The 13,018-nt window shown below is 52.4% G+C and overlaps 1 protein-coding gene across 1 annotated transcript in view; it reads right to left on the reverse strand.

The window, feature by feature from the left end:
- Nucleotides 1-13,018, reverse strand: part of CRTAC1 (cartilage acidic protein 1) — a 134,063-nt gene that overhangs the window by 37,000 nt on the left and 84,045 nt on the right. The window contains exon 4 of the mRNA XM_031682761.2: nt 2,414-2,550. Coding sequence (XP_031538621.1) covers nt 2,414-2,550 — 137 coding nt within the window. The remainder of the gene's footprint in view (nt 1-2,413; nt 2,551-13,018) is intronic.

Below are 13,018 nucleotides of genomic sequence, written 5' to 3' on the forward strand. Positions count from 1 at the left end.
GAGAAGATGAAATGAGACAACTTATGTGAAAGGTCTTTGAAAAGATAAAAATGCTATATAAACATGAGTCATAATCATTATCGATCAGGGAACGCTTCTTGTAAGAGATCGGCTTTGAGCTGGATCCAGAAAGGTGGATGAGTGATGAGGCAGCTGAAGATGAAGGGCAGTGGTGTTCTAGATCTAGGGCAGAGAATGGATGGGGGCCGCGAGGGGAGAGTGAGAGAATGGCACGTGCTGGGGATTGAGACTTTAACCTGGTGCTTTAGCATGCATCACAGTCAGCTCTGGGCCTAGCTGACCCTCCCTCCTGCCCTGCAGGTGGCTGGGCACCACCCCCAGGGGCTCTGATTGGTCTGGAGGGTGGAGGTGGGTGGGGCCTGATAATTTGCTTTTCTAACAATGCTGATGCTGCTCACCCCAGACCACACTTTGAGAACCACCCACCAGGCAGACTACCAGGCTGCAGGTAGGGGCTGCAGGGATGAGGAAGCAGCAAGGCAAGCGTTGGAATAGAACCTGTGGTTGGAAATGTGTATCTGATACCAGTGTACCCAGAGGCAGGATAACTGGGAGGCAAAAAGGTATCTGATTAATTTTCAAACAGGGCTCAATTCCTGGCTTCACCTGCCACTTTCTATGTGACCAAGGTCAAGCCGCTTAACTGCTTGAAGCCTTAGTTTCCCTCTCTGTAAAATGGGGATAATGACAGCATCTACCTCATAGGCTTGCTAAGAGGATTCAATAAGATGATACATGGAAACCACTTAGCACAGAGCTTGGCACGTTGCTGATTTAATAAGTGTTAGCTACTCTTATTGTCACAATTGCTCTTATGTTTTCCTACACCACCCTGCATCCCTCTCTCTCACCTTCCACACTGGCCTTGACCTCTCCCTGCCTCTCCCTTCCATAGTTCTCAGGTCCCAGGATGGCCAAGGTGGTGGCCAGACACAGAAAGTAGCCCCTCTCCTGGTGGCAGACTGACTGTGGGGGCTCTTTCTAGTTTCCTGAGGCTGGGACTAAGTAGGGAGTGAGAAAGCTGCTAAGTGCCCGCCTACTGTGCTTCAGGCCAAAGTGTCTTTTTTTTTTCTTTTTGCACTTCACATGGTGCCTTTGTCCTGTGGTTAAGTGCGTGGGTGTGCAAATGACCTTGTAAGGACAGAGTGCATCTCTCTGTGATTAACCTTCAGGCCCTCTCACTAGTGCTGAGCAGGTTCCCACCTAAGCCGAGTGTGGGAGGCCCTGGTCCTGAAGGAGCGAGACGGGAAGCCAGGAGGAGACTGGGGAGAGGCCCCAGCAGTGGCCAGGCCTGGCACCCCTCAGACCCCCCCACTCTCTGGGCCACTCACTGAGCCGCCTCCCCATTTCCTCCCACCAGGCGGGAGTCCAGGTGGCACAGATTCAGGTCAGGGCTAAATGTGGTTTCACAGCCCAGCTTGGCTGCTCTTCCCTCCACCAGCTTGTTAAGAAATAAATATTTATACCTGGCACCTGCCTTCTCCCAAGGCCTGGAGGCCCCTGCTGTGAAGATTCATGCTGAATCCCCAATCCCCTCGGTGCCATCTCAGTCCTGAAATGAGCCGGCCCCCTTGCCCCTGCCCCCAGGACGGGGGTCAGACACTCCTGTGGAAGCCAGGCAGCAGCTGGGCCCCTGATTTAGTGATGACTGTTTTGTAAAGCCAAGGAGGGGGCAGCAGGGGAGCAGGTGACAGGAGGGATAAATCACCTCCACGGCAAGGCTCTGGCTCCGGCTGGGGCTGCCCCACAAGGCAGATGGCTGCAGCTGCTCCTGCTCACCCCACTCAGCCTTTCTTACCCCACTTTGAGTTGAGTCCCTCTGTGTCAGGTGGACTAGCAGGGCAGGGGAGCATTGATGGAGCTACTGATTAACTAAAGTACTTGTTCGTTCAGGCAACCCTCCACTTACTTGCCCACGAGCTTTTGCTGTGCCTTCATTTGCTCCATAAATATTAACGGGGAGGGGGGAGGCAATGGCTCCATGCTTGGCACATAGTAGGTGCTCAATAAATAAGAGTTGAATAAATGAATGAATGAGCACTAGGCTTAGAGCTAGGAGATTCGGATTCATGTCTGAGCCACACCACCAATCCGTTTCAGATCCTCAGACGGGTCCCTGTTCCAGGCTGGGGCTCAGTGCCCTCCTCGGTCCAATGGACAGAATGATAACAGCCCCTGGTTGCTGGGAGACCCTCATGGGAGAAAGGATGTGAAAGTATATGAGCACCAACTATGTGCAAGACACTGTGGGAGCTGCCGAAATGAAGCAGCCTTGAATTCTGCCCTCAAGAGCCATGCTCTGTCTGGGGATGTCTGCCTGTGGGCTCCCCTTCCGGCCATCACATTGCTGTGTGCCCTGCCTCCCCAGGCCTCCGTGCACCCCTAGACTCACCGTCCTGTCCACACAGGCCACGGAGCGCCCGGCAAAGAGGCTGGCCACGCCACGGGCCACGTTGACCTCGTCACTCAGGATGTCTTCCCACCGGTTGTTGCGGAACTTGAACAACTTGTCTGTGTAGGTGGCCACCCCTGGAGAGAGGAGGAAAGAGAGGGCTGGTGGATGGTGGGGTGGTGTGCAGTGATGTCTGGGGCACCAGCCACAGGTGTTGCGGCCACAGGTGGAAGGGTCACCTGCTGCATGGTGAGTGCTCTCACAGCACTCATGCAGGCACCTGCGACCCTTCTCCTGGGGGACACTCAGGTATATTCTGTTGAGAGAAGAGACTCTGAAGCTTATGAAGGTGGCCAGCCCAGGTCTCAGGATCTTTGGATTTGGAAGAAGTGGGACCGCTACAGTATATCTGAGCTGAGCCCCAGCTGAGCGGAATCTCACATTCTGCACTGCACTCCTGCAACACCAAGACAGGCGACCTGGGGTTCCCAATATTTCACACCCAAACTCAACCCAGAACAACTCTTTCCCCAGGAGCTTCCCCCTACATTATCTGCTGGATCATAGGACCTGACCTGGGTCTCAGAAGAAATGGTCCTGGGTGGTGGATGGGTTTCTAAGTCCAGATGGAGGAAGGGGCTGGAAGTTGAGCTCTGACAGGTGTCACACCAACACCCCTGGGGGAACTGGATGGCAGCAGGTTGGCAGTCAGGTGGGGTGAGGGTTTGGGGCAGCCCTCTAGGGCAGGGACTGCAACCTCTTTTGGATACCGACACCTTTGAGAACTGGATGGAGGCTAAGGACCCTTAGCCCGGGGAGTCCTACATCTGTACCCCGCAACATGCCATATGGAACGGAAGGTCTCTGGCCTCCAAGAAGCTTTATTCCGGGGACATGGGGAAGACCTTCTGGTCGCTGGAGGCTTAACCCTTCTAAGACCACTAAGGCAGCGCTCTCCCCTCCACCCCAGGGCAAGAATGAACGAACTAGGGTTTGCAAACGACCCTGAAAGTGAGTGAGTAGGAATGAGTAGGAGTGAGTGGGTGTGTGAGAGTAAGAGTGTGAGTAAAAATGAGTGAGTGTGAGTGAGTAAGTGTGAGACTGAGTGAGTGGATAAGGGTGAGCATGTGCAGTAGGTGAGGTCTGTGCATAAAAGGACCCCTCAGGTGGCTCTGCTCAGGAAGGATGAAGGGTTTGCTCTCTGAATGGCCTCACACAGGGACTTCCTAAGACCACAGAAACCCACGGGGGCTGATGCATCATCTGTGGGGCCTGGTGTTGGCTTTAGGGCTGCTTGCTGGACACCAGGGAGCTGGCATGGGAGCAGAGCACCCTGCTCTGCCTGACCTCCCGGCAGCACAGAGGCCTCGAGCAGGCAGACTCAGGAGTCCTGCAGGTGTTGTCGGGAGGAGGTTTGGGCTGAGGAGCGCAGCTGGGGTCTGCACAGAGCTGCTGTGACTTGGGAGGGTTGCCCACTGGGGCTTCTGAGGGGCCTACTCTGGACAGAAGCACAGGTGCCGACTCAGACGGCCTGAGCCCATGTCCTGCTCTGGCTCCTTTTCACTCTGGGGCCTCAGCTGGTCCTTATCCTCTTTCAGCCTTGGTTTCCTCATCTGACGGTCGGGGGTAGCAGTTGTGCCTCCTCCCTCCCAGCGCCACTGTGGCAGTTGCTGGAGAAAACGCCTGGCCCTGGGCAGGTCAGGCACACAGGAGGTCCTCTGGCTACTCCGCACCCCTTAGGGGCCACGGTCCTTCCTCACGATCCCCGGGCGCCAGATATGTTTAGAAATTTAGATTTTTTTTCCCTTCATATTTTAGAAAGGTAACACAATGCACACACTGTTTACTACGTAACACCCCCAGCAGGGACCAGGGCAGGACCCTGTAATTAGACACAGTAATATTTCTGCCGCGAAATATATGACTATTCACACTAAGTAGGGTCAATAAAGCCCATGAATAGCTCACGTTAGCTCAGGACAGGTTTCGCTGTCAATTCACTTCCCCACAAACTTAAAAAAAGCACTTGAAGCTTTCAGAGCATTTTGGATTTCAGGACTGCGGGAAAGGGACCGTGGGCTGAGACTGCCGTCCTCAGGGCCGTTCCCGAGGCAGTGGCAGCCTGGCCATTGCCTCCTGATGCCTGAGGGGCAGCCTAGCAGGCTTCCAGGTGTCCAGCAAGTGACCCTTGCCCTTCTCTGTCAAACCAGGGCCTCTGTAGACTGTTTCTCCCACTTGTCTAGCCCCCTCTGACACACAGAAGCTTGGACTGGGTGAGGGGGCTGGCAGCTGGGCCTCTGCAGAGCTCTGACGGGCACCTGTGCATTCAGCAGGAGAAATTTCTCAAGCCGCTGAGCTCCTGCCTCAGCTGGACAAGCAGAGAAAACGAGCCTGTGGTGACTCTATCCCCCCCTTATTTGCCTCATCACCTCCAATTCCTCCAGCTCCCCCAAGACAACATTTTTCAAAGTATGCTTTGTGGATTCCCGGACTCTGTGAGCTGCCTGAGAACGTGCCCACCTGCGTTCAGCAAAGGCTGCACCTCCCATCCCCCTCTTGGAGAGTCTCCATGAACATGAGTCCATTAAAACTTTGAAAAGTCCTGCAATAAATTACGGGCTTAATTTGACTTAAGTCAGTCTTCCCCAACCATCCTTGGCCATGGAACCCCTTTTTGCAGCTCACCTGTTAGCACCTGCGGAACTAGCACTGCTCCTCACACACTGCTGTCCTGGGTGTTGACGTCGGGCCAGGATCTGGGCTTTGTGGCCAGAGGGGTTAAGGTGCCGTGTACTGTTAGCCTCTCCCCCTGCCCCAGCCTCCTGGCTTCCGAGCTGCCCAGGGACGCCCAGAAGAATAAACTAATTAAGGTAAAATGTGCAACAGTGATGCAGAGCCTTGTAGATCATAAATGGGAACGGCAAAATCAATGGCAGCCCTTCTGCAGGCAGAGGCCCGGAGGCCTGGGCGACAGGAGGGATGAGAGCCTGTGATTTAGGAAGAGCAAACGCTCTGGCAGCTGCAACCTGGGTAATTAGGTGTGTCAGGAAGACAGATAAACAGCGAGCTGTGCGGGTCGATGGCACTGGCAATAAACACCTGGCACTGGCCCCTGGCCCATATCAGTGCATCATCCCACCTCCTGGCTCCTTGTAGCTGTACTCTGCCCTGGGGTCCCTCACTGAGTCGGGGGCAGCAGCTCCGGGAGAAGAGAGGCTGTAAGTTGCAGGAGGGACTCTCTGAGTCCCTGGGGGAGACTCTCTGAGGGCAGAAGCCTGGGAGAAGCAGAGGATGTTCCAGGGCAGGGCAGGCAGCTCTGGAGGTCATGACCCCTGTAAGTGGCACATCTGGGGACTCCCATTCCCACCCTGACTTTGGCATGTTGGCATTAAAGGAGGCTTGTAAGTCTCCGAGCCCAGTGGAGCTGCCAGTTGCTGCCGGATGGCCAGGTGGAAAGGCCCAGTGGGTGAGGCGCAGGGGCTCACCACCCCCTGCCCGGTGCTGGGGAGGCCCCAGGGGAATAGGAGTCTCAGTCCCTGACTTGGGGCACTTATAGTTCATTTGACAACTGGAGAGCTAGGGAGAGGAGATGCCTTGGAACTGCAGTAAAACCAATACTACTTAACATTCCTACAGCACCTTCTACATGCCAGGCACTTCACACATTCAATCATGGACCCTGGCTGACACAACCCCACGAGATGGGTACTATTTTCATGCAAAATTTACAGATGAAGGATCTGAGACACGAGAGGCAAGGGGACTTGCCTATGATTCCACAGCTAGCAAAGCCCGAGCACAAGACAGCACATCCTGCAGATGCTGTGCAATCAGGATGGGAGAAGCCACAGTGATCAGGGAGGGCTTCATGACAGAGGAGTCGCCTGAACTGGGACTTGAATCGTCACTCAGTATCGCCAGGCTCTGTGTGAAACACTTTCTTTTTTTTTTTTTTAAACAACCATCATGTTGCCTAAACCCCACAGCCACCTTGAGAGGTGGTGTAGCTTCATTTTACAGATGGAGCAACTGAGGGGCAGAGAGGTTAAGTCAATTGCCCAAGAGCTAGTAAGTGGTGGAGACAGTCAAACCCAGGTCTTTCTGACTCCAAAGCCTGCGCTTCTGAGCACTGCACTCCACAGATTAGTCTGTGGAGAGAGGAGGGGTGGTACTAAAGGCAGGCGAGGGGCATAGGCAAAGGCACAGAGGGGACACCGAGTTTGCCTAGAGAGGAGGCTAGTGCGGGTGGAGGAGAAGCATGGCAGGGCAGGAGGGACCCACTAATTCCAGGACTGAGGGTGAAGGGGCTGTTGGTGGTTTCTGATCTGGGGAAGACAGGGTTTCTGAAAGATTTGCCTGGCAGTGGAGTGAGGTGTGGGCTAACAAGGGAGAAAATGAAGTAGGGAGACACCTCTGGAGTAGCTCAGGCACGATTCAAGGTGGTGACAACAGGAATGGGGAAGAAACTTCGGGTGCAGGAGGTTGGAGCAGGAAGGGCAGGAGGGATTGGCTGGGGGGTCAAGCAAGGAAGTGGTCCACAGTGTGGGGACAGGGATGGAAACAGGGACATCAGGCCAGCTGAGGGTGGGAGCAGGAGCTTGGCATTTGAGGTGATGACAAGGTGGCCGAGAAGGCATGCCCAGGAGGTCACTAATCATAAGGGACAGAAGCTGGCAGAGTAGCGAGGCAGGAGCTGGGGCAGAAGGGAAAGACCAGCACCAAAGACTGAGTCCCAGGGAGGAGCCACATTTGGGTGTGGAAGGAAGAAGGGGCAGAGGCAGAGGAGTCATCAAACAGAAAAGAGAAAGGTTCTGCCTCAAGGGCAGTGGTGTCAATCAAGCAAACGGCCCTCAAGTCACCATCCTGTCATCTGCTCCACACCTAGCTCTACCCCTAGAAGGTAACTTGGAGCCACTGGGAGGGTGAGTTTGGGCAATAAAGGGCTTTTCCTAAGGAGTGCCTCCTCCCCCGGGCTGTCCCCTCCCCAGGGACGTGACCTGACTCATGGTCTGGTATTGGTGGCAAAGAGAAGGTGGGCAAGTGCACCAGGCAGGGAAGAGGGCTCATCTTCCACACTTTCTTAAGGCAAAGAGATTACTGCCAAGCAGCAGGGTCAGGGAAGTAGCCAGCAACATCCCTGGCCTAGGCTGACCATGAGCAAGTCGTGGACCTGTCCTTTTCTAACCTGTAAAATGGGATAATGAGAATGACCACCTATTTCTGAGGCTGTTGTGAGGATTAAATTAGATAATGTAAGTAAAGTACTTAGAAGGAGACCTGGCTCATGATAAGTTCAATAAACAGTAACAGTAATACCACCACCACCATCATCATCGTCATCACCACTGTCCTCATCTTCATCCTCCTTCTCATCACCACCATTATTACCACCATCATCTTTCTCAGCCAGGGCATTACAGGGCATGGCCACTGCGGGTCCTTAACGAGCCATATCCTAGAAGGAAACTGTGATATTAAGTATAAACTGCTTTGCAAGACTTAGTCAACGGAAAACCAGCAAAGCAGTGATGGCCCCAGGGGAAAGAAGAACTAGTTCTGGCAAAGGACACTTTAAAAGAGAATGAACCCAGGCTCCCCTGTGTCCTCTGATATAATTTCTGACCCCAGTCTTTCTTCTTCCACCCCATGGAGAAGAGGGAAATCTGATCAACCCCTGCTGGATGCTCTCCCACATTAGCTCAGTTGGTTCTCTCTACAGTCATGTCTGGAGGATAGATTCTTCACCTTATAGAGAGAAACTGGGGCTCAAAGGATTAAGCCATTTGCCTAGAGTTGCAAAGCTGTTGTTAAGCAGCAAAGCTGAGCTTCAAACTGTGGTCTGACTGCAAAGCTCCCCATAACATACTAAAGAGCTGGGCAGGGGCTGGTGGAGGGTTGGTTCCCAAGGAAGCTTGTTCTGTGTTAGAACCAAGGAAATAGCTCTCAGGGCCTCATACTCTTTATGGTGCTGCTTTGAGAGCCTGGTCCCACCTTGGCTTCTTCTGGGGCCACGTGTGAATGAGGCACAGTGAGGGTGGGGGTGGGGAGCCAGAGCAGTTCATGAGCTCATCTCTGCAAACAAGGTCATGCCGGGTGAGCTGCAAGTCTGAACTTTTTGTCCAAGGGAAACCTGGCTGGGGATCAGGAGACTCTAGGGTCCATCTCAGGGCCTAGAGGATCCTAGGAATAGAGGGTGGAGACTCAGGGCAGTGTGTCTTGGGCTTTACCAGGCACAGGAAGTCCTGGCCATCCTGTTAAAATGCTGATTCTGGTCCAATAGATCTGGGGTGGGGCCTGAGATTCTGCATTTTTATGAGCTTCCGGCTGTTACCAGGGCTACTGGGCTGCGAAACATGCTTTGAGAAACAAGGTGTTGAGTATCTGGGTGCAGTGGGAATGGGGGCTGGTAAAGGAGCTGCAGGACAATGGGAGCACGCTTGAGGCAGAAGCCTCATCTACTGTGTAGGCAGAAGAGGCAGGAGGTGCAAGGCGCCCCCGATCCCCTTTCTTCTCTCTGGCACAGTGACTGACGCCTCCTCTCCAAGAGGTTACAAAAGCTCTGCTGAAGGCCTAAGTATAACACAGAGCTCAGAAGCCATCATAGAAAAGAGCGATAAATCCCAGTCCATAAAAATAAACATTTTCCGCATTGCAAAACTCACCACAAGCAAAGACAAAAGAAAAATGACAAACAAGAGGAAACTCTGCACAACTTGCATTACAGAGAGCTGGTTTCCCTAATTTATAAAGAGGTGTTACAAATCAATAAGAAGAAGGCCAATAATCAATAGAAAAAAATGGGCAAAGGCTATAAGCAGACATGAGACTCAAATATATAAAAATACGTTCAGCCTCACTCATTTTAAGAAAAATGAAAATTAACACTATACTTGATACCAATTTTTTCCTATCAGATTAGCAAATACTTTTTAAAACGATGACGTGTTGGTGAGAATGCTGGAATGGGAAGAGCTCACTTGCGTCAGGGCTGATGGGAGTTTAATTACGACCGTTCCTTTGAAGGACCATTTGGCCATGCCTATAAAAACTACCCCTGTATTTTCCTTTGCTGCAGCAATTCCATTTCTATGACTTTACCTTACAGATATACCTGCAACTGTGGAGAATGGCATGTTGTACAAGCTTATTCATTCGGTGGCACTGTTTGTAAGCAGTCTAAATATTCACCAATAGAGGACCAATTTAGTGAACGGCAAATCTACACAATGGAGTACTAGATAGCCATAAAAAGAATGAGCATGCTCTCTGTGTGCTGCCTTGAAATAATGGCCAAAATTGATTGTTAAACAAAAAAAAAAAAGTAAGGGGCAGGCATTGTGAGCTGAGCTGCTACTATCTGTATAGAAAAGGAGGAAAGGGTATGAAGTATATGTAGATAGTAGACGGTAGATGGTCAGTGACCATTCTGTTGAACTGAATGAGTGAAATAAAGAAGTTGTGGGGCTCACAGTCTATTCCTGAGTTCCTGGATGTGGAGGGAGGTGCTGGAACGGGCCTCTTGTCCCCTCTTTGTTCCGCACATGCTCCTACCTGGTTTTTAAAGAGTAGTGTTGCCTGAAACACAATGGTTACTACTTTTCCAGATCAGTTAAGCCATATGCTGGTTTCCTGGCCCCGGCCTCTTAGGATTATGGTCTGTCTTTCTCTGTTCCCTCCCTCTTACCTACTTTCTAATTCTTAACATTTGAGCCATGCCTACCTAGTGCCCTCACCTCACTGGTGTCTTGTTTATATGATGGTCGTTTTTCCTTTTTGCTCCCAGAGTTTCTCTTCTGGGGCCTGTGGCCCCTCTGCGCAGGGCATCTCTAAAGGTTCTGGCTTTCTTCACGCCACAGAATTACAACAGCTATTGCTTAGAGAGCACATATGAGTCCTAGGCACCACAATAAGTGCTTTTTATTCATCGTCTCAGCTGTTCATTCAAATAAGTGTATTAAATGTTACTAAGTGACACCAGCATGTCTTTGGCCCTGGAGATACAGCAGAAAACAAGACAAAGTTTCTATCCCCATGGCATTTAGCAGAAGAGTAGAAGAGAGGAGCAACAAACACATAACATACTTTCAGATGGTGGTAAGTGCTCCCAAGAGAAATGAACCAAGTTAAGGGCACAGAGAGTGATAGGGTAGGATTTTAAGGTGTCTAGGGAAGACATCGTCAGAGGAGGGGCCTGGGTGAAGGGAAGGAGTGGTTCCTGAGAACAATGGTGGGAAAAGCATTTCGGGCAGAGGGAATAGCAAGTACTAAGGCCTCGGGTGGGAGTGCGGTGAGCAACAGGGAGAGTCGGGGAAACGGAGTTAGAAAGGCGGAGTTGCTCAAAGAAGGTGGCAGGTGATGGTAATACAGTCTATGGAGATACTGGAGGGAGTAGAGCTTATGAAGTTGGTATGATTTCTCCTGCTCTCCAGGTGAAGGGTGGAGACCGAGAGAGGTCAAGCATCTTGCCCAAGGTCACCCAGTAGGTAAGGGACAGAGCCCAGGTTTATACAGACTGACTTCCACAGGAGACTGCCAGGATGCAGGGTCCCAGCCCTCCTCCGGGACTCCAGTGCAGACATCCCAAGGCTGGCTGAGGGAGAGGACAGCGGCTGTCCTTCCATAGCACCCTCCAATGCTCAGGCCCGGGCTAAAGGACCCCCAGTCATAAGCCATAGGCAGGTATGGGCTGGCTGGGGCCGCTGGAGAGGATCTCAGGTTCCCCATAGTGGGCAGGGTGGCAATGGCTGAGCGTCGTGCCAGTTGGACCCAGGGAAGTGCTGACATGACACAAATGTCCCAGCTTCACACCCCACCCACTGTCAATGAATCAATGGAATCACTCAACTGAAAAATTAACTCAGACACACGGAAGGTCACTGGGAGGTGCATGCCTGTAGCTGAGGCTGCTGGGCACTGTCACCCTTACCCCAGCTCTGGGGACCCAGCTCCAGCCTCTCTCAGATAAACACTTGTGCCCTCAAGGCCAGGAAGTCCAGGACCTTCCGGGGGGCTCATTCTGCCTGCCTCTCCTTGTCTTCTCTCAGTTGGCAAACCTCTCAGGCCTAACGGCTCGTTCCTTGTCTGTTCTCCCTCGATTTATTTATTAAGTTTTAATCGAACTCTTAGGATGCTCAAGGTCTGGCTGGGCCAAAGTGGGATACAAAATAACCAATACAGGGACCTTGTTCTCAAGGAGCTTAGAGTCCACGGGCTAGGAGAGAGGAGTCAGATTCCTAGAGAAATATATGGCTGAGTTGGGGAGAGAGGGCAGGATTTTTGTCTGTTTCATTCATTGGGCGTATTATCCTCAATGCCTAGAATAGTGCCCAGCAAACGGTAGGTGCTCAATAAATACTTATTCAAGGAATGAATTCACTAGCGAGTGAATGGGGTGGTGGTTAGGCTGAGCATGGAACCAGCATGACTCTGGGGTATGGCCCTCAACCTTGACTGCACAGGAGATTTGCCTGGAGAGCTCTCCACTCTCATAACTGGGTCCTGCCCCCAGAGGTTTGGATTGGACTGGGCTGAGATGCACCTTGGAAACTGGGAGTGTTCAAAGCTCCCCAGGAAGTTCTAATGTGCAGTGCAGCCTGGGCTGAGCACCACTGCTCTAGGAGTCACAATGAAACACTCTAAGAGCCTGGGAGAGGCTGCTGCTTCAGAGACACCTGACAGGTCCCAGCCCAGGTACTCTGTGTTCAGTGAGTAGGAAAGAGTCTGTCCCCTTCCTCTGGCATCCTGCCCGCTGAGCCCACGTTCAACACCCGCTTCTGCATTTCTGTTCCCTCCAGCATCCTTCTGGGGACTCACCCCTTCCATAGCTGTCCCGTGTGGCTGCTCCCCTCCTGACCTTGCCCCACATTAAAGGGTTGATCAGCCCATCAATTAATTGCATCCTAATCCAATCTTGGCTTGGTTGGAGAGGGCAGTAAATCCAGCTGGGTAATCATGCCCTGATATTTGTGTAAGGATAATTACTATCTCTCAGGCCTCACTTGGTGGCAAGATGAGATGAAAACCCATAAAACACCACTCGGGGCTGTGGCTCATTGTTTCTTGGCTGCGCAAGTCTGGCTGTCAGCCAGTCAGCTCCGCCTGCCCCTGCCCTTGGCACCAGCCCCAACCTCTTCCTCTCCTCTCCCATTCATGCAACTGGCAGGGCTCAATATTGGGGCAGTCTGGGGCTGGATCCTGGCTTGGGCTCAGCAACCAGTAGGGCAACATTATGGGCCCATGGGGAAAGCCTTGTGTGTGTGTGTGTGTGTGTGTGTGTGAGCAGGGAAGGTGGTCCCCACAGCCAGGTAATCACCTGCCTCCACAAGGTTGGGAGGATTCAGGATGATGAATTCACATGTCTGAACCACAGAGTGTTGTCCAGACCAACCCCTTGCTGCCTGCTGCCATCAGGAAGAGTCCAGTGCACATTCAACCTGGCCCTGCAGGGACAAGCGGTCCTGCATCCTCCAGGAGGAAGCCATGGCCTCGAACTTCCCTGCAGATGTTATGGTCCCACGGGAGCAGACTTGGACCTGCAGCTCCAAGAACATTGTCTTGAGCATTAACTATGAGTCTGGCTCTCCACTAGGCCCCGAGGGTGTCAGA

Source organism: Vicugna pacos, chromosome 11 (assembly GCF_048564905.1).
Source record: "Vicugna pacos chromosome 11, VicPac4, whole genome shotgun sequence".
NCBI lineage: Eukaryota > Metazoa > Chordata > Mammalia > Artiodactyla > Camelidae > Vicugna > Vicugna pacos.